Here is a 25,035-nt window from a genome sequence, read left to right as displayed (position 1 = left end):
CCACGTGGTATCCAAAAGAAGAAATCGTTTTTCGTTATAAAGTGAAGTTGGTCATTGTTCATTTCTTTTACTGAACTTCGAAACTTCAAATATTATATATGTATACGATATGGAATATTGATTTATAAGAAAATATAATGGAAAATATTCATTTAGCCAAATGACATGGATCAATTTATTGATGAAAGAGGCAAAAAAAGGGAGAAATATGAGGGGAAGAGAGAAGCGGAGCAAATAAACAATGCTTCAATAGTTACAACCTTGGAGGCTTAAATGCGTATAATATGTATGGATTATCAGGTGCCCCCTGTATTACTGTATCTGTAAGGGCAATTTCTCTTTTGTGCCCTCCATTTTAAATATAATTTGAAAACGAGGTCTAGCTGATATGATCTTCCGTAATCCAGGCATTCAGCCTCGCTTGTTCTATTTCTCAACGCACCAAAACACCGCGGTATCGCATCTTGCCTTGACGAAGTGTCTCCATGGCTTCCTCGACTCCCTCCTTGTTCAATGAAAACTTCATCGTGGTAGGCACAATCTTCTTATCGGCAGCAAACTGCAGCAAGGAACGAAGAGTTTTCCGAGAAGCAACAAGAGATCCCTGAATACGGAGGCCCTTCATGTTCATCTGCAGCATTGGGACCGGCGATGGGGCAAAGTCAACAGTGAGTGGGTAGATAGATCCGTGAACATCCATCAATGGGATAAGACTGATTATTCGTTAGCAAAACATTCAAAGTTGACGATATGATTGAGACATACGAGGAATAGTCAACGTTCGCACTGCCACAGAGCAGCAGATGGTTGACAGGCTTGCAGTCCTTCAGCTCTTCTCCGGCCCGGAACACATGGTACTCAGAGGCTCCAAAATCGAAGGCCTCTTGTCTCTTAGCTTCAGAGCTAGAGAACACAACGACGTGGCATCCCATGGCAGCTGCGAGCTTAATCGCCAGGTGGCCGAGACCACCAACGCCCATGATGGCCACTCGATCAGTGGAGCGGACACCGTATTCGCTCAAACAAGTCCATACAGTAGCACCAGCACACATGAGAGGTGCTGCGTCGGCAGGATCATAGTTATCAGGGATGGGAATAACACAGCTAGCATCCCATACGGTTCCACCACTGAAGGATCCGATGTCATGATCATGAGTGAAATATTCCCTCTTGTTTTCACAGTACTGATCCCAGCCTAGTTGCCAATTTAGTGTTTTGCTTCAAGCTTCTTTTTTGTCAATATATGTACTTACCACTCAAACACTTCTCACAGGTACCACACACGTAGTGGGTGTATCCGAATCCAACACGGTCTCCGACCTTCACGTTCTTGACATCCCGACCAAGTTGGCGTACGATACCTACACCCTCATGGCCAAGGACCATTCCTGTGCACAGAGCATGCTCGTCTGTACCACAGAGACCAGAGTGTGTTGTCTCAATGTAGACCTCAGTGGGTTCCAAACTCCGAGTGGTTGTGTCGGCAACAATCTTTCCCTCCTTTGAGCCACGGAAAACTTCGAATGTGACACTCATGGCGTTTAGCTTGGTGATGATGTTGGAGATTGATGATTTAGGTATTTAGGGATCCTTCGATTATGTTTAAAATATGCAAAAAAAATACAAGGAGTGGCTCGGTTATTTAAATATAGTTAGTGGGTACAGATCTTCCCGTTTTGCCTCCTTGATTTTCTCAGAGGTATGGTCTAACCTGCTCCATTTTTCCCTAGACCGAGGCCCCTTCAAGATTTTGCAGGGATTTTCATTATGGATTACGCAGTATTAAAGTTGTTCTATGAAGAGTTCTTCGCCTTCCATTGACCCACAGATAAGCTGGATTAGTTAACACCTCCGTTGGTTCCACAGAATCGAGCCATTCGTGGCCGAGAGCATTCATTGCCGAATGTTCCGGTTCGAAACTGAACCAACCAGAACCAGTCTTTCACCCGGCAACGGCCCAATTCATGCTCCGAGAAAAAGGAATTCGGCGACTTTTTCCTCTGCTGTGATTATGAGATTTCAGTGTGCAGAATTTGACTATCTTACTAAGAACTTTATTGTTTTTGGGTCAATCAAGATAAACTATCTGCCCAAGCACTACGTCATATTTTATAGTCGTACAAGCTCTCAGAGTATAATCAAACAAGATTTTTTTCGAGCTTTATCTTCCTAGAAATAATGGTACAAGTAAAGCTCCTGGGGTCGTGATTAATGTATCCAATACTCGTTTACGAAATATAACAACCTTGAAATGTGGTCAAATCAGGACCCGCTCGCCGCCGCAATCGATCGAGACTTACTCATTGAACATAGCTTGCTCAAAATTCCCGGGAAAATGCCGATCTCCGATAAAAGTACTCGCTAATTATGTATGTGATACATATTGCATATAAAGTGGAGAATATTAGCAAGACTTCTGATTTCCCATTTCAGCCCCAGTATTCCGAAAGAGGAAAGATCAGAGCAATTATGCGCTTAGTTTTCAACGGCTGAGTATTTTTGTAGAAAAAAAAAAGAGAATAAAAAGAAAAGAATAAAACTCTTCACAATCAAAGTGCTTCGCGATAACTGCGTTAAAAATGAAATAACATAACATAGTAACAAGAGAATCTACCTAGAACTGGAGTATTGAGTTCCTCTTGATAGCCGCAGAGAATAGAATGGTTGAACAATGGGGAAGAAAGCAACCAATTTGCTTAAAACGACTTCTCCCGATCGCGTTACCCCTGGGCACCAAACGCAGCCGATCCAGCGGACTACTTTGTCGCCACCAACCACTTACTAGTAACTCAAATATTCAAATTATGATCATGAATAATTTGATCTATCTGACATACTAATAACTTGATTACCTACTATTCATTTATACGTACCGAGGTACATAGTGAACTTGAATAGAGGTCTTATGCATTCAACCAAATTTCAAGTTCAAGTTCAACTTTAACTTGAACGTACGCAGAATATATATCCAGCTACGAGAGATCGATATCCATAGGTTTATCACCGATGGTGCCTAGGTATTCTCATACACTGGCAGTCGAGTCTACATTAATGCTTTTAACATCGAAGCTCTCGCGAGAAAAATATCAATATCCTTCTCAATGAAAAATTTGAATTCTGGAAAGCTGGAGTGGTAATAGGTACATGCAACCTTAATCTACCTCGGAGGGAAGCCGGGATGCAGACGCAGGACAAGTGGAGCCCAAGATATAGAAAACGCTTTTATTGGTTCGGTCAAACAATATTCCAGACCCGTATTAAAAAAATTTGTTACGGAAAAAGTGGGATATGAAACCACTTTTGATCCAGTCTTCAACAACAGCGGCCGAATGGTGTAGTTGGTTATCACGTATCGTTAACACGCAGTACTGCCTGTTTATCCGATAAGGTCCTCGGATCGAGCCCGGGTTTGGTCACGTTTCTTTTTGGAATTTTCGAATATCTGATTGTTTCTCTGTCAATTTAACTCAAATTGCTGCACCTTGGCTTCTGAGATGGTTGATTTTTTTATATGATATCAAAACTGGTTGGTGTAGTTAATTACTAGGTCACGTAGCGTTACCCCCGTTTCCTCCGCCGACATGCCTATATTAGGTTGAGCGCTTTGTCTGGCTTATTAAACTGAATACGTGCCCATAACCAGGGCCCCCCGCTAATGCATATACCCATTCAATCATTCTCCAACTTTCAGATTCCCGTTCCACTGCTTACTGTTTGATCCACCATGCCACCCATTCGCAAGGACAAGAAGCCATCAGGCTTTGACTCCATGCCAAGCAGTCCCATGGAACCATGCCTATAGTAACATTCACTTGCGTCTGCCCCACACTGATGTAGCCAATCGTCGATCTCTCTAGCCGCCTAGCAATTCACTTATGGAACCATTCCTCTTTCATTCACCTCTTTCATATTCGACTTGACGGAAAGCACTACTCCAATACCATCGGATAAATTGCCGATTCGGAGGTTTAGATGACGGGAAAGCGCGTTGATTAGTCTCGCGGTTAAACATCTATTTGATCATGATTAGCGTCCAAATATGTATTGCGGGGTGTACACGGATGCAGTAGCACTTGAACACAAGGTCGAGGCGGCCGGTGATGATAATTCAACCTTGGAAACCTTGGAAGCATGCACATGTGGAGCCGGCCTGTAGATTTGGGGACGGACTCCTATATTCCAAGGTTGAGTTGAATCTCAGGTGTCGTGATTCATTCGGTATTCCAGACCCATCTGCCCCTGTGGTACCTAGATAGAACCTGCTATATAGGCGCGATCTTGGGCGCCACAGTCTTGGCTAACCCTTGATCACAATCGAAAGTGGTCCAGAGACAATTTATTTGAAGATTTAGTCGATCCAAACTGCATGTGTTGAATCACAATATTACTGGCTAGATTTGAAATTAAAATCGGTCCCTTCTGCTCCGCATATAGAGAGTAGCTGAAAAGGGATACCCATGGGTACCCTCAAAATTATCAGATGTCTCAAACAGTTATCTTTCTTTCGTGTTATTGAGATGGGTTCCAAATAAGAGATTGTTGCCGCGTGTCAGGTGACCCCCTTTCCTTCTGCCTCGCAAGATAGCCTAAATAGTATGAATAACAAGACTTCCCCTGATTCCCTGATTCCTAGTAACAAATGGGCGCAACTTGAATGGCCCGGTTATATTATTTCAGGTCACAATGTTGATAGGTCGCGAAAGGGCTCGAAATAAAGGAAAGAAATTAGGGAGAAGAAAAACAAGTATAGTTTTCTACCCCAAGTAGCCGAACTGAATCTTTCAGTAACAGCCTGGAATTGATTGACATCGTTCTTTCTGTTCTGAAACGTTATAAAGTTATTCACAAGAGGGGAGAACAAGAAACGCTAAAGAAAAAAGAAAATTGTGAACAAGGGAATGACAGGAGCTGGGCTTGATCCGAGGCCCTTAATATAATACCCTCCACCGTGACGACAGCCCTGGATGTAATAACCTGAGGGTGGTAGCGGAAAAAAACACGGTTATGTGTGGCATTTTTTGGAAGAATCGTGGCATTCGAGAGGAAACCCCCTATGGCATTCCTACCTAGTATCTTAAATACCGAGAAACGCACTAAGCTTTGGTCTATCCTATAACTAGTAATCTAGCCCTACCTAGGCGATTTACTACAAAGCTACTAGTAGAGATTATATCTTTTAATAAGCTAAAAATTGATAATATTGGATTGGTTGCTGAATAAAACAAAAACGCCGTCCCAAAGAACATAAAAAGCATCGGACAGCTACTAACATCAGGTTCGATACCTCACTTTCAAAGACATCTCCTATGGATTGAATGTTTGTGAGGACCCACGACCCAAACGATCTCAACTATGAATATCAGGAGCGGAAAAGGAAGCATCTGGCATCGGAAGAGTATGTAGGAAATAGTTTGTGCTGTAACACTTGGTCGACAGAAAGTTAACTACTGCTGGCCTGGGCCTCGGTGGCCGGAGTCTCGGTGGCTGGGGTCTTAAGACTTTGTAGAACCAGGTCAATCTGACCCTTTAGGTTTTCGAGCGTCAACTGAATTTTTGCTTGGCCTTCTGGAGAAATAAGGCTCAACGCACCTGTCGAATACCGCAGCTGAGATGTTTCAAGTGTCCGATTACCCTCCCGAATCTCAAGCAGCGAAAATTCGGCAAACTTGATCTGTGAGCCTATAGCAATAGCTACAAACAGTGGAAGATTTTCAGGGAGCGAGCCTTGGTCCTTGTATGCAACTTGACAAAATTTTCTGAGCTGCGACTCGGCTCCCGACCAAGCTCTCTTTGTTGGCCCTGTGGTGCTTCTCTGGACCTCTCGCTTGCTCTCGATTATAATCAATTTCTTTCGCCTCTGATTGATAACTGCTGACAAGGTAACATCGGATTGTTTTTGTGAGGCTGGGGAGGGATAATCTTCCCGCTCATGCAGGAAGCCCTCCCCCCAGGGGAACAACATTTCCAAGAGCCGGCCATAAATGTGGTCCACTAGGACCTCTCGCCCACCTCTAAGATCATTGATGTAAGATTTCACGCCTTCCTCTTCGAAACACTATAGATTTGCTATATTAGTTTTTGATTTGTAACATAGATAGCTTAGTAGACCCTTACATTCATGGTGCTGATGATTTTCTTAAGTAAAAATCGGTAGCGAGTGGTGCAAGGTTAAAAAGTTATGTACCATTGATATATGTTCCTATTTTATACATATGATTTATAGGTATAGCAGCCTAATCAACAGGTACCAACCTTGGAACATCAATTTGAATATGTAGTGAATTATGACTATTGAAGCCTAATTGTAGTGAATAAACTTATATAGTCACCTCCAAGTCTGAAATCGAACCTAGGTAATGCCGCCTGGGCAGTGGTTATGGTACCTAGCCCTGGAGGTGTTATATATCTACTACCATTTATATACATAACTCCGACTGGCCACTACTACACCTGCCCAGATGCTTTCATTGATAACAGAGCGGAGCATTTTGTGATGAGGTGCCTACGATCTACCAGAATGGAGAAGGTGCGAAGAACAACGAATAACAACGTTGAGGAAAGGGAAAGAAGAGAGAGAGCTATGCTACATACATGTAGGCGGATACCACTCTCCAGGCCAATCATCTGATTGGTCTGCATCCGAGAGTGGGTCAAACCGCACAAACGTGCAGACAGTGCAAACATACCCGTCCCGAGTCTCCTCCATGTAGTTATACTACACATTTCTTCAGAATAATGAGATATGAAATTTCTAGGGCTACATATTGCCTCGTATTATCACTATAGGTAGCTATCACGTATACACAGATTGGCCACCTTCGTCCTTCCCAGTTTAGTCTCCTGGCTACATTAAAGAGGAAAAGCGAATACATATGTAAGAAAAACGCGATGCAATAGATGCTAGTCCTATTCCGGGTTGAAATTTGATATCTTTGATACGTACTATTTGTATCATTTTATAGAGCCGATATAGAGACTAGATTGAACATTGATGAAGTTATGTTTCCCTCTGCGCCTAATAGTCCTAAGATATAGTAGAAACATTTGAACTGTTGATATACGTAGCACCACGTAAGATGGTATCTTCTTGAGACTTAGAAAGATTCTATTCTATACACATTTCCAACTTGAAGATTCTAATTTCCCAAAATCAGTATCTTCATTCCAAACTTGGGAGATATATGCACATGTGTTTTAGCCTCAAATTTTCCTTTGTCACACGGTCCAGTCAGGGTACAGTACTGCCAGCCAAAAAGCAAGATATTCCCAACGTCCTTTTCAATCAATAGACTGAACATGGTGCTTCAAGCTAGCACTTGGGGGCATGTTTGGAATTTCCAAACTTCAAATGTTGAACTTCCCATATCATATGATGATACTAGTGAGGATTCTCAGTGTAGCGGTGGCCAGGTATGATTATCTTCCCATGCTTCAAATATTTCAAATTTTGGGCATTCTTCACAAAGAAATTGAGACTTTTCTGGTTGACCAAGACCCATTCTGAGATTTCGAAAATTTCAAGAAACTTCGCCATTGACTATCAGCAGAACATCGTTAGTCAAGTTATCAGAAGCTACAGCATGATTGAGTTGGACTTACCAAAATACTTCTCAGAAAACTCATCCATATCTCAGGGACGGCTCCAACAGTACAGCCCTCATGCCATAATCTGAGTCGTGAAAGTGCAGGACATTTGATCAGAGGTAGTAAATGCATATCAAAAACATGGTTATAGCAAAAATTTTCAGATCCTTCCAAACGGAAAACTAGCCAGTTTCCTACCGTTAATCGGATTTCAAGGGTATGTAGCCTTGAAAATCCCAAGCCATTGAGATGTCTTTTCTCCACACATAGCCTAAAATTACCACTATTAAGTTCTTCAAAGTTAGGTCCTTCTATCATTGGCGTATCATATATCGCATATTTAACGCAATTTGCCAGTGCTTGTCTATTTGGTGACTTCTTTACATAGTTGGTAAAGATGTGTGAGAGCATAGGCATATCGCGCCAAATAGTTTGTGTTGCAATGTAGTGCCAAGTATGGTTAACTCGTGCACAGCTTAAGAGACATCCTGGCCCAGGCTTTATTTCCTTCCCCTGGTTTTCTGGTGGCAAAACTTGAAGCCATAAGAATATCTCGTGAATAAGTTCAGGAAGCGCAAGGGTGTGTTGAGCAGCTGTTAAGCTGTTGGTTGTGGTGATGTATGACATCGAGGAACATTGAATAGGGCTGGGGCGCTGTGACCATACGATTTTCTAGAGTGAAACTTGGGGGAGCTTTGAAGGGTATAAGAGAAAATAAGGCAAACAAAATGATTCTTCAAATGTTTACTCTTCTCATTTGGGTCTGACGTGATGGTGAGTACCTAGACTACATAGGGTGGATTCAAGTTTTTGGGACAACATTTGACTTTTGAATATTACCTAAGTAGAAGTATTGCAAAGCTACATAGTATCCATGGATCTTATCCCTTCCACCCTTAGAAGGTTCCAGGGTTAGCTATGTCCTATATACAAATTAAGTATCCTTTTGAAACCTTGAAAATACTTCTAGCGGCAAGCCTCCTTTCTTAGTTCTCTACAATATATCGGAAGGCCAATGCGAACTTTTCGATGCAATTAGTATCATTGTTAAGGTTTTAGCTGACTAGGCGATGAAGGAAGGATGACATGTGATCGCAGGAAAGAGATGAAACCTTCAAGAACCTTGGAACATTTGCACCGAAAATGCACATGGCTCAATTTCGTCAATTTAACATGCTATTGAGAGAAAAAGGAAGATTGATCAGATTCCAACCTTGCAAGCAAAGTTAACTAATTTGAAACTCAATCTCGAGCGGAAGAAGAGATTGATGAGTTGAACGATAAAACAAGCTATCAGACGCTGCAATTCGAAGAAAGACCAATGAAATCCAGACTCGAATTGATACTATTGACTAAGGAAAACAAGCATTGGGGGGAAAAAAGAAAGAAAGGAAGAAAGCTACAGTGCCAAGAAAAAGAAGTAGGGCCCATGACTTCGCCTCTAGATTAGGTCATCAGCAAGGGAGAGCTATGTTTTAAAGTTAGGTACCATAATCAATGCCGTGCTGATTCCTCGACTGTTTTACCTGGTCACACCTGGGGCTGTATTAATTGATACTTCTGTAGCATAACTACATGGAGGAGACTCGGGACGGGTATGTTTGCACTGTCTGCACGTTTGTGCGGTTTGACCCACTCTCGGATGCAGACCAATCAGATGATTGGCCTGGAGAGTGGTATCCGCCTACATGTATGTAGCATAGCTCTCTCTCTTCTTTCCCTTTCCTCAACGTTGTTATTCGTTGTTCTTCGCACCTTTTCCATTCTGGTAGATCGTAGGCACCTCATCACACACCGAGGCGGACCGTATCGCTGTCTCAACGGCCCTTCGGTAGCCTTGCTTTTGATGTTCGTCGCTGAAAAACCACTGCTTTGATAGCTCTAAATCTAGCTCCTTCCAAGTATGAGCTTATCTATGATATAATCCACAGTGGCAAACTGTCTATAACTGAGATGGCACAGGCCGCTGGTTGCTACAAGAGCACTATCTCGAGAATCTTTTTTAATATAACAATGTTTGGTAGTGTCAAAACACTACCAATTAAAGGCAAATAACCCTATAGTATCACTCCAGTCATACTCAAGGCTTTACATAACTATCTAATTAAAAAGCCTATATTATATATAGAAGATATAGTTGTTTTCTATAGGACGAATTCGCTTTTTAAATAATAAAGTTTCGTATTAGTTACTCCCTTAAGTCCAAAGGCTAGTCAAAAAAGACTACTTGGGTCAAGGCCTAAGAATATAACCTTGATCTTCCGGACAAATACTATTATTTTTTTATATTAGACTTCAAGTCTTACCACCTTGTCTATATCAATAAATCTGGATGTAATAAAAGGGTAGGCTTCTAGTAAATAGGTTAGTCCTCTCTTAGTACTATGCCGGTTCAAGTATCGAAATTCTATCGTAATCAGTGTTATTAAATTCTATCTATATATATATAAAAGACGGTATTGTTTTGTCTCGAGTGTTCTAGGATTCAACTGATATATGTATCTTTAAGGATTTTATCGAGTAGCTTCTCTAGTATTTTAGGAAATAGTCCGAGCCGAAGTCTGTGCTAGTAATGGATAATGTATCCTTTCATTACTCGGACAGAATTAAACAAATATACTTAGAAGCTAGTATAAAGCTAGTGTATTTGCCCCTGTATTATCCTAATTTAAATCCTATTGAGAAGTTTTTTGCTGAGCTCAAGGCATTTATCCAGCGGAACTAGCAATCCTACAAGAAAACCCAAGATCAAGGATTCGAACCCTTTTTAGAATGGTGTGTTAACATTGCCGGTACCAGAGGGAAGAGTAAAGAGGGACACTTCCGGCATGTAGGTCTAACCGTGGAAGAAAATTTAAAAGCTACTACAGTACTGCAGCTATATTAGATCACAAAGGCGACCGTTATCGCCTTCTTTATCAGACATACATGATTCATATTTCTAACACAAATCACATGTTACGAGATTCTCGGTCAGGTTAGCATTGTAATTATAGTATGTCTTCATATAGAGTGGTATAGAGCCGAACGCATATTAAGCCGAGTCATTTGTATGCTCGCGTATTGCCAAAGCTCCGAAACCAAACCCGGCTCCCCGCGTTGTTGTGTGAGCTTAGACACACATCTATCTATGTTATTCTCCATACATATTTCGGGGAGAGCATCGACAAGAGCCATTTTGCATTCTTTCAATCTCATGGCCATTGTACCTACTGCTTCTTCCACGCGGCGTGCTTGCGGCAAATATCGTGCCGGAAAACTTGTTTCAGTGTATCCACTACATCGCGATCTAGTGGTAGTGCGGCTTGGATGGCGCCGACGGCGCACAGGTTATGTTTGTGATCAATGAACCAAGCGAGCGTGAATCCGCCGCCCCATGTCAGAGTACGCTCTCCGTACCAGCCATGGACGTCTTGCAATGTCAACAAGCCGCCCAGTCCGTGTCCCACCTGCGTCTCTGAATCGATGCCTATGCGGAAAAGGACACCGAAGGGGCTTTTTAACGCAGCCTAATGTGATTGTTGACCAAGACAGATGTTTCAAAGCTTTCAAAATTCAACCGCAGGCGCCCGACACGATAAAATAAGAAACATTATTTCGAATCATGCCATTTAAAACCCAAAGATCCCAATAATCCCAGATGGTGATCGATATTTTTATCCAATATAAGATAGCCCCCTTTACACCAAGTGGAGTCTCTCTGATGTGAAGATAATCTATCTGTCTCTCAAGCTCTTGCTACTCCCCAAAACAGCTATGAAATTCTGATCACCAATGCTTTCTGCGCTCAATCCCGCTATTGCTGATGAGTTAGGGTTATGCGAGCCCACGAAATTAGCTGGTAGCCTGTTGAACAGCAAGATCTCCCAGTCTTGTCAAGAACAATGACAACAGCTGATAGTAGTATGTGAGGGCTTTCATACCTCTGAATTGGTAGGCATAGTTAATGCAAGGAAAAGCGAGTGATAACCTTATGTAAATACTGAAGGGGTATCCTCCGAGGGGAGTATGGGGATGGGTGAGCCTATAGAGGAACATAATGACACATTAATGTAATCCAAGGAAGAAGAAGAAGAAGAAGAGAAGAAAGCAAAGCGTCAGTTTCACCAGCCTCCATAGATATGAACACCGAGCAGAGCGCAGCTTTGAGAATATGACCAGTGGAAATACTTTGGTCATCACTGAAACGGAGGTGGGACTTAATCGACACATCATAAATACCAAAAGTAAAATTAAATCCCGAAAGCATGACCAGTCCACGGGTGAAGCGCAAATGATAAGAACAATACCAGACAACTCAGAAGACAGAAACAGCAAAACAATATCGTCGTGTCCAAACGTGATACATAACAGCATAATCTCAAAACATAAAAACGTATACTCAAGGGGTACGAGACAGCCAGCCCAAAATAAAAACTAAATATCTGAAGACAAAGAAACAAACGAAGTGAAAAAGCAAACCAAAAAAGATCATGAAACTCAGAGTTCCCATACAAAAGAGGGATACAAGTAATTGAAAGAGATTAAGGAGTCGTAGATACTTTCCTCTTCGCTGGCGATGGAACATGGCATTGACCCACCAGACACAGGTAGAAAATGTATCAGATATGAATTGGTGTAGAACTTATTCCGTCGTGAGTGGGCATTTTTAATAGTACGCTTGCTTGCTTGCTTGACATGAGCTTGACCCCATATTGGATGAAGAACCTCGGAATTGAAAGAAATATCGGAAGCCAGCAGATAAGGGCTTCCACCACGACATGGCATCATTCTTTTGCACTCTCATGAAGAGTAAATGATTAAATCAATCCGCGGTTCTGGGGTCCATCAAGGACAAAAAGCAGCAGAAGCCAGTAGGTTCGGAAAGTCCAGAGAAAATCTATCCTTGGGAGTAATCCAAGGGCTTTCACATGTGGCCAGGGAAAATTGGAAAAGGCCATATTTCCGGAATCTCAGGTGTTCGCAAACCTGACGCGGCGGCGTCGGTCGGTAATCAGTTTCTCCGTGTCAACATAAAGACGGTCGAAGAACTGCATTGCGCTAGAGTCCTTGAGGATCTTAGCAACTTGAGTTCCTGCGGAAATGAGCTGAAGCACGTTACGATCATCCTTAACGGGCCGCGAGCTATGCTTGGCAGCATGACGCATTTCCAGGGAGTTTTCAAGTACAGTAATCAGCTGCTTGATCTGACCATTGTGCAAGGTGTGCCGTGGGATACGGCGTCTGGTGGCAAGTCTCTTAAGTAGATGTACCCACTCATTCCATTCACGGTCTGAAGGAACATTAACAGGGCGCTTGTCCTGTTCCAGGGGAATTGGAAATTGGTATCTTGCGAAGAAGTCATAAGCTGACTGAGACAGACGGTCATTGACTTGGTGGAGAATTCTGTCTTGCTCTGCGGAATCAAGATTAGTGGGGAGCTGGGGCAGCTCATCCTCTCGGGTCGGGAGACTCCGAGATGAAGGTGGATCCAGGATCTGATGGGGACCATCAAATTCATCTCCACGGACAGAAGAACGACGCTGGGAGACGTATTGGGAGCTTCCTCGGTTTACATCGGCAGCGCGCCGGCTGTTTCTTTCCACGATAAAAGTTGGGCTATCCGGGGCATTAAAGAGTCCAACATCCCGTCCCAGTGGCTCACGGACAGGATGGTTCCATTCTGGATATACAGGGCCTGGAAGCATGGGTTGTCCCATTGGGGGGTAGGACAACCGCCCCATAGGCTGCTGGTTCATCATGTGGCCGTAATTTTCCAGGGGGCTTGGAGTTCCTGGATAATGTGGGCGTGGATGTTCAAATTCTACCATATGTGGACGGTTGTCCCTGTTGCTGTATGGTCGTGGTGCCGAAGGTGCCCTTTTACCACTTAGCGAGAGTAAAGAAAGAGTAGAGGTACTGGAGCTCGGGGGATGGAAAGACCACTATACATGGTATAGAAGTACCTTTGCCGGTGAATAACGGGAGAGCCTCCCGGGGGTCCATACATTGTATTCTGAGCCATGGTGCTACTGCGAAGTGTGAGCTAGATGTACCTCACGTGAGAGGGCACGAAATAAGGAATGGAGAGGCCGAGGGGACGGCAAAAATGGCATTTGTGCTGACCTGGGGCGAGACAGAATATCCAGCTTACTGCTGACCGAAATTGCTCCTGCTGGAAACCGGGTGTTTAATTGAGCTGCAGATAACGGCTGGAAGCTCGCTGGAGCAGCAATGAACGAAGAAGAAAGCGCAGGGACCATGGAGTCAAGATAAGAAAGGATGGCTAGGAATAGAAGAGTAATAGAAGACTCAATGTGGATACAAGTGATGTCCAGGGTCAAAGAAAAGTCTGGGATAGATTGAAAAATAAAAATAAAAGGGAGGGATAAGTGCTGAGACTGGAAGAAGCGCGGGGTGGTCAAGTCTCGAGTAATATATGGCAAGATAACCCGGGCGAGATCTTTGTGGTAGGTGTGCCTGACGCCTATTGCTGGACCGTGCTTCTACAACCCCCCAAGTGGATGGGAGAGCCGCGCTAGAAGCTTCATAATGGCAGTGGGGATATAAAATACTAGCAAATAATACACTGGTGGTCTGTGTGCTATTATTTGCCAGAAGCCAATTGCGTCAATCCGACAGGGAAAATCCCTGGTGCTTCTGTGCCACTTCGGTCTCTTTCCATAAGGTGATCTCGATCGATCGGCCGTCGGAACTGGTGCGTGAGCCAGGCTGATTTGACGGTGGCGTCGACGTTACGGGGCGGCTCTAGAAATTTTGGGGAGAAAGTGTATCCACATTGATGGGGACGGTTTTGGAATGCATTGTTCGGATCTTCACAAGTTCGAGGGCGTAAAGACCAACGAGAAATTGCGCCACTTTACCATGGTGAGATAATTAAACTGTGAAAGACGGCTTTGGGCAGCATGTTGGGCAGGTGGGCATGAATCCGGGTCAGGCCCTCTTTCTAGTTGGTAGATGATGACCTGAGAAGATCTGCAAGAGCAAGAAGAGAGTGTGAGCCTGACGAGTGGAGGCGAAGTACATTGCACCCCATTTCACCTGGTCAGTACGAAGTGGTTTGACCCCAGGGCCTCCTGAATTCGACGAGGTTCCGGGGCTTCCATGATTGTTCTGCATAATATGGTTATTGGGCAGTGAGAACACTTGTGGCCCAATCGGCGCATGGACCAAGTCTTCATTTATTATCTCGAGTGGACCGCGATCAACGTTCGGTTTTGTTTAATTAGTTCTGGGGCCGCTCAAAGTATAAACCGTTTTGGGGGCTTTTGCAGCCCAATAGACAGCCCAATGTCTTACATTTGCCGCAGTTACAAGCACAGAGATCGACTCCGCTGAGAGTTTATCAATTGAAGCAAACCATATCTACCCCAGCGATAGTAGGATGCGCCTCCGAACTAGATAGATCGTATAATTATCGGGTTGAATTGCAGGGTATCATCCATGAGCCGAAGCCCAGTGTTAGAAATTTTATCTTGAAACCCAAGAATCAGTGATTTTGTATATTGTCCCCATAATTATCCCTTGGCAGGTAATTTCACTCTGATGCAATGAGCGTATTCCTGGAATTCCAAGTAAGTCACCAATATTTTCTTTGACATGATGAAACCGAAACCCGAAGCGGCACAGGGGCAGAATTCGTAATCTTGGCTTACCTCACAACTCAAGCGAATGGCGTCCTCAATTCCAATGCGAGCTTCGTACCCCAGAATCTCTTTAGCCTTTTTTCCATTGGCGTATCGCACGGCACAAGCATCCTGTACACCCCCCCGGCTTAATGTTGTTGTGCCTCCAGTTACCCAGGTGGCCATCTCACACAGCCATCCCACTAAATAGGCTAGTCCTTCGGGGATTCGTATCTCAAAGGGTGGCACATGCCCAAAATGAGCCCATATTGCTAGGCAGAAATTTCGAAAAGCGATGGGCTCGTTATTTTGGATAAAAAAAGCCTCGCCCGCAGCTGTCCGAGAGGTCACCATATTTTCCACGGCCAGGACATGAGAATCAGCGATATTGCTCACATGCGTGACATCCCATAGATTATCTCCAGTGCCAATCACGAAAGGTGTTTCGTACTTGGCAATGCATGCATGTATGGCTGGTACCAGTTGGCAATCGCCTGGGCCACAAAGCACCGAGGGACGGAGGGCGCAGGTGGCCATTTTGTCGCTAGATGCATTGAGCACAAGAGCCTCCGCAGTAGCCTGGTTTTTTGTCAGATTCAATTCATCTTTCTCCAAGGCATAATTATCATTGCAATTGTGGGGTACAACCTTGGATTCGCCATAGATAAGCGAGTTAGAGGATGTGGGCCATTTTTCATCAACATTGGCGTAGGATGATCGTATGTCGTCAGTCACTACACAACAGCTGCTGGTATAGATGAAGGCTGCGGCCTCATTTTCTGTGGCTGCATCCAGCATGTTCTGGGTTCCTACAACGTTGATCCTCCACACCTCCTTCTCTAGCCGCCGACCGAACCGGTCCGGTAAACCTGGCACGATGCCAGCTGTGTGGATAACTATATTTGGTTGAACCGTCTGAAACGCCTTGCTGGTTTCAGGCGCAGAGGTCACATCGACTTGCATGCAGCGAATACCGTCGGGTAGTGCATGTTGGGGCCGAGGGGGGCTACGGTCGATGACGGTGATGGCGCACTTCGGATGCCTTTCTGCCAGGGCGCGAACAGTGGCGGAGCCAACAAACCCAGTGCCCCCGGAGATAAGTATTCTTTTCGAGGCCAAGATCTCCTCAACGCCCTTGTGATCCATGATGAGGTGTAGGGAGTACAAGCTGTTCGGATTCACGGCACGGGTAGAGTACAACCGTGGAATGTGACGACCTGCTAGCGATCGGCTGGCGCGTGACTTGGATGCGTAGGTGCAGATACACAACGTGTCTGAAGAGATCAAATAGCACTTTCAGAGGAAAGAAGAATTGACGAATATCTGGATATACTGCATTTGCTTTTTTCCCGAGTCTTTATCTATACAATGTGTCGCTCACGCGACAGCCCCACGGCCACTTCCGAGCAGAGCATAGGAAATGCAATACAGGCAAACATCTAATATACATATGCTCGACTGAGGTCAAACATCCCAAGTCACCAAATAAAGTCGAGTCTTGAAGGGGAGACTCCGCTGTGACGAACCAAACAAACTCCAAAGGTAAATGCGAAAAGAAAAACAAGACCAAGGTATCCTAGTACACGCTCTCCAGCCTAAGAACAAACATAATCTTCGAACCCAATATTACATCGGATACTAGATTTATGCCACGCGACAGAGAACCAGACCTCCAATCTTCTTCTCCACGCACTCGCGCGCCTCCAGGATACCTCGATCTGTGGAGAGGTAGAGACTCTCACCAGGCGACCGGAGACCGGCAACGTGCTTTCCTTCGTAACCACGAACAATGAGTCGCAGGTCCTCAACGTTGAGGTTGACACGACGTTTCGGTTTGCTGATCATACTAACTTTTCCGAGGACGGCCTCATTGCGCCAGTACTTCAGACCTAGCCAGAGACGTCTAGACGCGACATTGTCCCGAGTGATGGCTTCCACGCCCTCAACTTCATCACTGGCTGTTGGGAAACCCAGAATTGGGTGTGCTGGGGGAGGTGTTGGGCCTCCGCGGACGACGGAGGAGATGTAGCCGGAGTTCTGGAGAGCCTGGCACAGCTTCAGGTGAAGGTTGCTGTTGGGGATGGATGTAAGACCCAGACGGGCCTTAGTGGCATTATTCAGATGAGAGCACACATGGGCGAGGTTGACGAGAGACATTTTGGATGCTCGGAGTCGAATTGGACTTTTCGAATTCGTTGGACGGAGGAAGGTAAAAATGCGGAGGGAGCACTTGGACAACGCACGGCAACCGATGGGATTGGCTGGTGGAGAGTAGAACTCGGAATCGGGATCGAAATTAAATTAAATGAACGAAGAAATAGAGATGGACGATAGCACCTGAATTGGCAGGGCTGCAGATAATAATCGAACACGATCGGCTTCACGCTTCGGAATTGATGATGGAGTTGATCGCGATGGAAATTTTCGGGTAAACAGTACTTCCGGCCCGGACAGCAGAGTTGACCAGTTGACGGGCTATGGCCCCACTCATAGATGCACAAGTGTGATGGCCAAGTACTAACGATCCTATCACATCACGCTAACTATAAGCGCCTAGACAGACACGGCGGCTCGAGGCCGCGTTTCACAGGCTCAGCCCATCTCTACCCCTCGTTGGAGGTTTTAAAGATAGCTCCTCTTGTAAGTCTTTTATCCCACAAAAATATTCTTCTTGCCTTCACCGTCACCCCCCGCAGTCGCTGCTTCGTATCAAGACTAACGAGCAATCATGCCTCCACTCCCAGGCGAAGAAATACTGGTTACTGTGTAAGTTAAGTCAACTTGGGAGTGTTTCCCTGCAATCAGAGCGATGGGATAGCAAGAATAGAGTCTAACATGGCCTGGGCGGAATAGCTTTGTCGATATACATTACTACTTCACTGCGCCAACTCCAAAACCTCTCCATCACCGGTTTGAGAAAGGCTCCTACCTGTATATCTATCAAGATGTTTCACGAAATACTGCCCGCATTGAAGTAGCCAATAATGCAGGAACCGAGTACCAAGACTCGTTCCAAGGACTGTTAGACAACGTGCATATACAACACTCCGTCGAATTTCCAACACTATGTACAGTTACATTGGATGGGCTCACTGGTATACCGACACAAGGTGCCTCTGAATTTGACTGGAGGCTCCCAGGAAGCGACGAAAAAGATGACTGGATTCGCCTCCACACGCTCGATGTGTATTTCTGGACACTAGACGACGCAACTCAATTCCTAGACGCCGCCAGCCAGATCTTGTCAGAGCGTCAATTGGAAACAGATCGCGATATCCCCGTTGAGCATCCTGACCAACCACTCAGCTCAGTCGTCCAGCAGCTTGAAAACGTCGCTGTTTCAGACCCAGCTTATCAAAATGGCCAAACCCCAGATTCACGCACAAACCCACCACCCACCGCGCCTCAGCCCGCACAAGCTGCCCCAGTAAACCTCAGTTTCCCACCGCCACCACCCAGCGGGCCATCCACATACGAGCAACAGCAACCAACTGAGTATCAAGCCCCGCCAGAACAACCGAAAGAGCTTGAAGGCATAGCACCAATCCCTTACAATCCGGCCGCTCCGGCAGCCCCAGAACCAATCAAGCACCGCGAGAAGACACCACCCCCCGAAGATGGGACGGAAGGAACTGGCCTTGCAGCCGCAGCAGTAGCAGACATGGGCGTTCCATATACGCCACCTCATCAAGCGAATAATGTTGGGATGAGCTCGTTTGCTCCCCAACCAGCATCAACACCAGGCATGCCCTATAACACTGCTGCGGTTAACACGGGATACGCATCTCCGCCCCCAAGTGCCGGTTTACCCCGTGCGAATACTTTCTCCGTCGGCGGGGGAGTAGGAACCCCACTGCAGAGCCCTGGATTACCGTCGTATCAACAAGCTTTCCTGACGGGCCAGCAAGTACCAAGTGGGGGTATGTCGTTTTCACCATCGCCCCAGGACCCGAATGCCCATTTGTATGGACAACAGGCACAGCATCAACAGGTTCAGTCGGGTTATTCGAATTACGGTTATAATCAACCTCAGCCGGGATTGCAGCGAAGTACAACAGAATATGATATTCATAGTCAGGTTTACCGGCCAACTATGGAGGAGGTTCACTCACATGCTCATCATACTTCGAAGAAGGCTATGAAGGCGCCTGGGCAGCGGCCGCATGGAATCGAGGATAAAGCGAGTAGAGTGGAAGGCGGAGTCAATCGTTTCTTGAAGAAGTTAGAGAAGAAGCTTGGTTAGAGTATGGCGTTTTATTATTTCCTTGTATTCCTTTTAAGATTTTTGTTGCGTGTATTGTCTACTTTAGCGACCTCGTTGAGCCGCCCATTGCAACGAATGGATAAATTTGACAACGATTTTTCAAAAGCTTGAAAACCAAGTACATCTCACATGGCGTAATATTGTCGGAAGGGGTAGGAAAAAAAGCCCCGAGGGTGTAGCATTGACTTCTAGCTTACAGGAAGCGCGCACGCCCATCGTTAATAAATGACATAAAATACAATATGCTCAACCCGAAGAATGCAATCAATCGCTCAATATAACCATATGCTCTCAGTACAAGAAAATGCAACCACAATAGACATCCAGGGTACTAAAGAGTAACCAAATGCTACAAGGGAAGCCAAAGGGAATAATAGCCCGTGAGAAAAGGAGGAAAGAAGAAGAACAGGAAATCCTGACAAGGTGTGCGTCTAGGAATTGCTGGGGGAGATGCTCAAAATGAACATCCTCAATGTGAAAAAGTCGAGGGTATAAGCAGAGAAAATTAATAATAATAGAGACCAAGAATGGAAGAATGCAGAGATGGTGCTGAAAGTGAGGTGACGGTTTTAATTGAGGGCAAGGTTGACGAAATCAATGTCCTCGACCTTTTTTCCGGCCTCATTCACGGGATGTTGAGCAAGATTTGACTCCTTAGCAACATGCTCTTCTTCCGACTCAGCCAGGGCCTCGGGAGTGCCGATTTCCTTCGTGGGCTCAGAGGTTTCTTTCACTTCCTTGTTGGAAGGAGCGTCGGATGGCTGAGAAGCCACGGGATCTTCGACCAAAGCATCCTCCATTTGAGGGATAGCGATGGTCTCATTGTCATCGGTTGGATCAGCGGGTGTTTGGTAAACATCCTCGGGCGTTTCCGTTTGGATCTCAAATTCTTCTTCTCCAGTTATTTCAGTCGGAATTTCAGCAGCTTCTTCAATATCAGGCACCGGGGATACTGCTGGAGCCTCATTCGACTGTTCGAGTTCGGCAGCGCCTTCAGTGGAAGCCTGGACAGGTTCGGGAGTCTCCGTGGTCTGAGAAGGGGCCAAGGGTGCTTCCACTTCGGCAGCTGGCTTGACAGATTCAACGGGAGCTTCAACGTGGCTTTCCGCTGAGGGTTCAATAGCAGTTGGCTTAGCTTGCTCGGAGGCATCCTCGCGCTTGATGGTGTCGACAGGTTTATCACCACTGACATCGACTGCTGGCTTGACTGGAGCTTCAACTTCGGGCTCCTCTGGAATTACAGGCGTAGAGTCCTCAGTATTTTCCTTTTCACTTTCTTGCTCAACTTGGCAGACCTTGACATCCTTGCTATCCTTCTTCGGGACTGAGTCCTTGTTAGGGGCCTGGAACTTCTCAGAATGGGGCCGTAGGGTTGCGGGCTTTGCCTTAGGCTGTACGCTGCGCTCAGGTGCCCGTCCCATGGATGGACGCGGGGCCTTGGAAGTCGCAACAGGCTTTTGTGTAGGCTTGATATCCTTTTGAGGAGGTTTGGCATCCGACCGCTCGTGGGTCTTACTGGCCGAACTGGCAGTTGGGCGCATCATTCTTGCAAGGAATCCTTCGTTGACAGGCTTTGCGCTGGCCCCCACATCACTGGTACGTGAGCTGGGTCGCTCTTGCGCTGGCTGAGCGGGAAGTGAAGGCCGAGACGACTGTTTGCGTAGGCCGGCGGCAGTACCAGTAGCCCGTGAATGGCCGGCAGCGGCAGCACTCTTGAGAGAGGATGGTTTTCTTGTAAGTGTTGAAGCCGTAGTGGTAGCTCGGCCGTTGCTAGGCGCAGAAGTGCCCGTTTTAGCAGAAGATGCTTGCGTCTGCGCAGTCATAGAGGGTGGCAGACGGGCAGGTCTGGTGGGCGATCTTGGCCGAGACTTAGCGCTGTTCGGGGGCGATACTTTCGAGCTCTCTTGAGATGGTGTCGAGCCCCTGGTTGTTCGAGGAGCGGTTTTAGTTGCTGGATTCAAAGAAGGGCGACTTGGTTTAGTTGCAAGCGTACCAGCGCGCTCCTTGGCTGTCTCTCGGGCGGTCTTTGTGGTTGCCGTAGCAGGTTGTTTGGTCGCAGTCGATGTTGCGGTAGAGGGGGACTTATGCGCGGGAGTTGCTTTCGCGGTATTGATAGTCGATGGGCGCTTTGTGACTGCCTTGGTGGCCAGTTTATCGGAAGTTGCTGGGGCGCCTGACGCTCCGCGAGTGGGCGCGGGGACAGGTACGGTGGCACTCTCAGTCATCGCAGGTGGTGCTGGTGAGGTTTCCTTTGCTGGTGGTGAAGGATTGACAGCAGTGGGGGATTCTTGCTTGTCATTTTCCTTGGGCGCAACGGGCGAGGTTGCCTCCGGCTGGGTAGGCTTAAGCATCTGATCAAGGACGCCCTCTTGGCCGTCATTCAACCCCGCAGGTGTTGGGGATGCCACATTCTGCCGACGGGCTTCCACCTCTTGCTCGTTGATCTTTGGTCCAAACATTCCTGGACTATCGCTTCGTCCGCTTGTCTTTCGCAATGGCGATCCTGGGTTCGATTGGACCACACCGTCGACCGTCACAAAGCTTGCTCGAACTCTGGAAAGTTGGCGGGTTGAGCCTGGGGTATCTGAGCTGTCGGGAGATCTTCCACGAGAGGGCGGCGAAGTTACTTGGCTCGGGCTGTTCTCAAACTTGGCCAAAAGGCTGCGAACACCAGGACGGATGTTATTGTCCGCCATGACTTTAGTCGGAAGTTGTTGAAATAGTCAGGGGAAGGTGCAGTCGGAATTGAGGGGCGGTGGTGGGACGCGTCCGTAGCGCACAGAGAGACGCGGGGAGTAGGGAAAGCAATTGATTATAGCTCAACAGAGCCCCCTGCTGGGGTAGACAACAATTAACACGGTGGTTTTTTTTTAAAGGAGGGAATGGAGTCAATGGAAGAAGGGAAGACGTGAAGAAGGGTCGATCAGAGAGACTAATGCACTAGTGATTGATTAGCGTATCCAATAGGGTGAAACACCCAAGGTTACAGCAATTATACACTGTTTTTCGCTCTTTGATCATGCATTTCAGGGGCAGAATGTCTCATTCAAGGCTGTAATCTGGTATCGTTACTTATAACAATTATCCAATAAATCTATCAAAAGCTCCAATGATGTTCCAGAGGCTCCAGGTTCATTTGTCTGTGACATGATCTCATACCCGTTTCCCCTTCCACATTGCTGCTCATCTCCGTGTTTCTAGTGACACAGAACCTCGGCTAGCTACAGACTGTTCTCCTTTTCTGACTGCAGACAATATGAAAAGAACCAATGGCTTTGTCTGGTATCAGACCTGTCGTTTACCACCATGACTCCTTGCAGCAGCAAAGAGTGGAAAATCAAAACAAAACAAAGTTGGCCTGAGGCTAGCCGTGCTGCGCAGGGATCCATGGTTCGTGTTGGTCTAAAGTCTGAAGTTTACAAAGTATTTCTCTGTGCAAGATATGAGGCTACTTATATGTAGCTTATAGTATGCCATTCCCATAGTCAGTTGAAGTTAAAAAATCCAAAAAAATTAACTCTTTAAAAAACACCTTTCAGGGGCTTTCTCTCCGATTGCTCCGTGCAATGGTTTTCAATACCAAACAGTGGGGTGTATCGTCTCTACTCCACCTCTAGCCTGCAGGGTTTGTCGGCTATACGGAATACAAACAGAATATGATGGCGAATAATAGATGTAGACAGACGGCTTTTATGTCATGCAGTCATCTATGTAGTCATATCCTAAATAAAATTGCATTTTCGTCCATTTTCATCAATTTTAAGCTGTTCTGGTTGCGCGCGATGGCTTGACTAATCGTCAGTGTTATGTCAGCATTTGCACGAAGGAATACGAGCATCAACGCCCAAAAGACTTATCCGAGTCTCGCCATATTCATGTCTCGAAATGACCAAATATGGTAGGTGTACCTCGCAGCAGCGGCTGTCGCCTCTGTGTAAAACGCCGGGTGAAGGTATGTATCCCCGCCGCTCAGGACAATTTCGCCTTCATAACTTACCGAACGCCACAGTGCGATGAAAGGGTTCCAGGCTGTGCCAAGTGTGAAACATATGGTCAGCTATGTCCTGGATATGAGAAAGGCTTTAAATTTATTGCTGGAAAGCCCCATAGAACCCGACGCCGCGCTCCTGAGACAATAGAAGGACAGAGTAGCGACACAAGTCATGCATCGTCTAGCGTGAATTCAAGCCCAATTTCGAGCGCGCCTGGATCTGAACTTCAATGGGTGACCCGAGAAGAAATTCCGTCCACTATGATTTCTGTCGATCTAAACGTGCTACAAAGCATAAGTGCTCTTATCAATGATTTTACGTCTCCTGGTGCTCCGCAGAGCCCCGATATCCTTATGGCCAGCTGGTTTGGATCCCTACCATCCATTTATGGGCAGAACCGAGCATTGGATGCGACAATTAAATCGTTCACAGCACATCACTTTGGTCGAATGCTGCAAAACCAACAAATGGTTGTCTACTCCCGTTCGGCCTATGGTGAAGCATTGCACTGCCTTCGGAAGTCTCTCATGAACACATCGGAAGCCCTCTCCTCCAATATCCTTTGTACCGTTGTGTTGCTTTGCTTATATGAGGTAGGAATGGAGACCACACTTCTTGATCTGATAACCTAACACTATATTCAGCTTTTTACAGACACCGAGACTCCCGATTCGTGGATGAAGCACGCAAAAGGACTCGGCCAACTAGTGAAAGTACGGGGGTCTGATCGATACCGCAACCAGCTTGAAATCTCATTGCTAAAATCTGCCCGGGGTCTAATAGTACGTGTCAAGTTCCCATTTTTACCACCGTTGTTGCATCTTTCTGACTCGGGTAGGTTATGCATTCGATGTTCTCGGGGGAAGATTGTTTCTTGGCCTCCCAGGAATGGCATGATCTGATGCGAGAGCAACACATAACGACCATGTCGAAGGACTACCACGACAGTATTGAGCAGTACTTTGCTTACTTCACCCACTCTCCACGGATTGTACACAATCTTTTCCGCCTGAGAGAAATGGATCACACAATGCCAGAGACACTACAAGAGATATCCGAAGCTCTAACGCAGGTACTAGACATGCAAAGTAAAATGGCTGTCTGGTATGAAAAATGGTCTCAAATATCTTCTCCTCCAATTGAGATCCCTTCCTTCACTGGCGACGCTTTATTCCCGATGATTTTAACATATAAAGATGTGCTTGACGCCTCGGTATATTGCGGCTACTTTGCTTATATGGTAATTATCCATGAAGCATTGAGGAGTTTCGGGTATCCAGGTCCCCAAGAGGCTATGGTGACTTTCTTCCGCGATCAAATATGCAAGTCAATCGAGTACGCCGCAATTGGAACTCTGGGTCCTTTTCGTATCGGATTTGCTATGCGGGTTGCAATCGAGACGGCAGACCCATTAATACGATCATGGCTTTTAAGTCACCTGCAAGAGTTTTCAAAGACCTATGCTGCTGCCAAACCAGAGAACTATGGACCAATCCTATGAAGGACCGAAACATCAAAATAGCAAAATTTTCTTTGTGATCTGGGAGGCACATAGAATAAGAATGATATA

At 45.9% G+C, this 25,035-nt stretch overlaps 8 protein-coding genes across 8 annotated transcripts; 2 read left to right on the top strand and 6 right to left on the bottom strand.

Annotated features, from left to right (window-relative positions):
* Positions 1 to 433: 433 nt before the first annotated feature.
* On the bottom strand, positions 434 to 1,536 carry N7478_010417 (NAD(P)-dependent alcohol dehydrogenase; the record flags this gene model as incomplete). Its single annotated transcript, XM_056926631.1, has 3 exons — positions 434 to 713; positions 766 to 1,195; positions 1,254 to 1,536. The coding sequence occupies 3 exons, from the start codon at positions 1,534 to 1,536 to the stop codon at positions 434 to 436; spliced, it is 993 nt and encodes a 330-aa protein (XP_056776001.1).
* A 3,904-nt stretch (positions 1,537 to 5,440) lies between these two features.
* N7478_010416 (uncharacterized protein) lies at positions 5,441 to 6,120 on the bottom strand (the record flags this gene model as incomplete). Its single annotated transcript, XM_056926630.1, has 2 exons — positions 5,441 to 6,055; positions 6,115 to 6,120. 2 exons carry the CDS (start codon positions 6,118 to 6,120, stop codon positions 5,441 to 5,443), a joined length of 621 nt encoding a protein of 206 aa, XP_056776000.1.
* Positions 6,121 to 12,536: 6,416 nt separating this feature from the next.
* Positions 12,537 to 13,325, bottom strand: N7478_010415 (uncharacterized protein; the record flags this gene model as incomplete). Its single annotated transcript, XM_056926629.1, has 1 exon — positions 12,537 to 13,325. The coding sequence occupies one exon, from the start codon at positions 13,323 to 13,325 to the stop codon at positions 12,537 to 12,539; it is 789 nt and encodes a 262-aa protein (XP_056775999.1).
* A 1,776-nt stretch (positions 13,326 to 15,101) lies between these two features.
* On the bottom strand, positions 15,102 to 16,355 carry N7478_010414 (3-beta hydroxysteroid dehydrogenase/isomerase; the record flags this gene model as incomplete). Its single annotated transcript, XM_056926628.1, has 1 exon — positions 15,102 to 16,355. The coding sequence occupies one exon, from the start codon at positions 16,353 to 16,355 to the stop codon at positions 15,102 to 15,104; it is 1,254 nt and encodes a 417-aa protein (XP_056775998.1).
* A 498-nt stretch (positions 16,356 to 16,853) lies between these two features.
* Positions 16,854 to 17,366, bottom strand: N7478_010413 (mitochondrial 37S ribosomal protein uS8m; the record flags this gene model as incomplete). The annotated part of the gene is made up of 1 exon (XM_056926627.1): positions 16,854 to 17,366. One exon carries the CDS (start codon positions 17,364 to 17,366, stop codon positions 16,854 to 16,856), a length of 513 nt encoding a protein of 170 aa, XP_056775997.1.
* A 571-nt stretch (positions 17,367 to 17,937) lies between these two features.
* On the top strand, positions 17,938 to 19,452 carry N7478_010412 (uncharacterized protein; the record flags this gene model as incomplete). Its single annotated transcript, XM_056926626.1, has 2 exons — positions 17,938 to 17,975; positions 18,063 to 19,452. The coding sequence occupies 2 exons, from the start codon at positions 17,938 to 17,940 to the stop codon at positions 19,450 to 19,452; spliced, it is 1,428 nt and encodes a 475-aa protein (XP_056775996.1).
* A 590-nt stretch (positions 19,453 to 20,042) lies between these two features.
* Positions 20,043 to 22,169, bottom strand: N7478_010411 (uncharacterized protein; the record flags this gene model as incomplete). Its single annotated transcript, XM_056926625.1, has 1 exon — positions 20,043 to 22,169. One exon carries the CDS (start codon positions 22,167 to 22,169, stop codon positions 20,043 to 20,045), a length of 2,127 nt encoding a protein of 708 aa, XP_056775995.1.
* A 1,199-nt stretch (positions 22,170 to 23,368) lies between these two features.
* N7478_010410 (uncharacterized protein) lies at positions 23,369 to 24,966 on the top strand (the record flags this gene model as incomplete). The annotated part of the gene is made up of 3 exons (XM_056926624.1): positions 23,369 to 24,058; positions 24,110 to 24,247; positions 24,304 to 24,966. 3 exons carry the CDS (start codon positions 23,369 to 23,371, stop codon positions 24,964 to 24,966), a joined length of 1,491 nt encoding a protein of 496 aa, XP_056775994.1.
* Between the last annotated feature and the right edge of the window lie 69 nt (positions 24,967 to 25,035).

Source organism: Penicillium angulare, assembly GCF_028827245.1.
Source record: "Penicillium angulare strain IBT 27051 chromosome Unknown utg000007l_segment0_segment0, whole genome shotgun sequence".
NCBI classification, from domain to species: Eukaryota; Fungi; Ascomycota; class Eurotiomycetes; order Eurotiales; family Aspergillaceae; genus Penicillium; species Penicillium angulare.
Note: the sequence above shows the minus strand (reverse complement) of the source record. Positions and strands in the feature narration are given on the sequence as shown.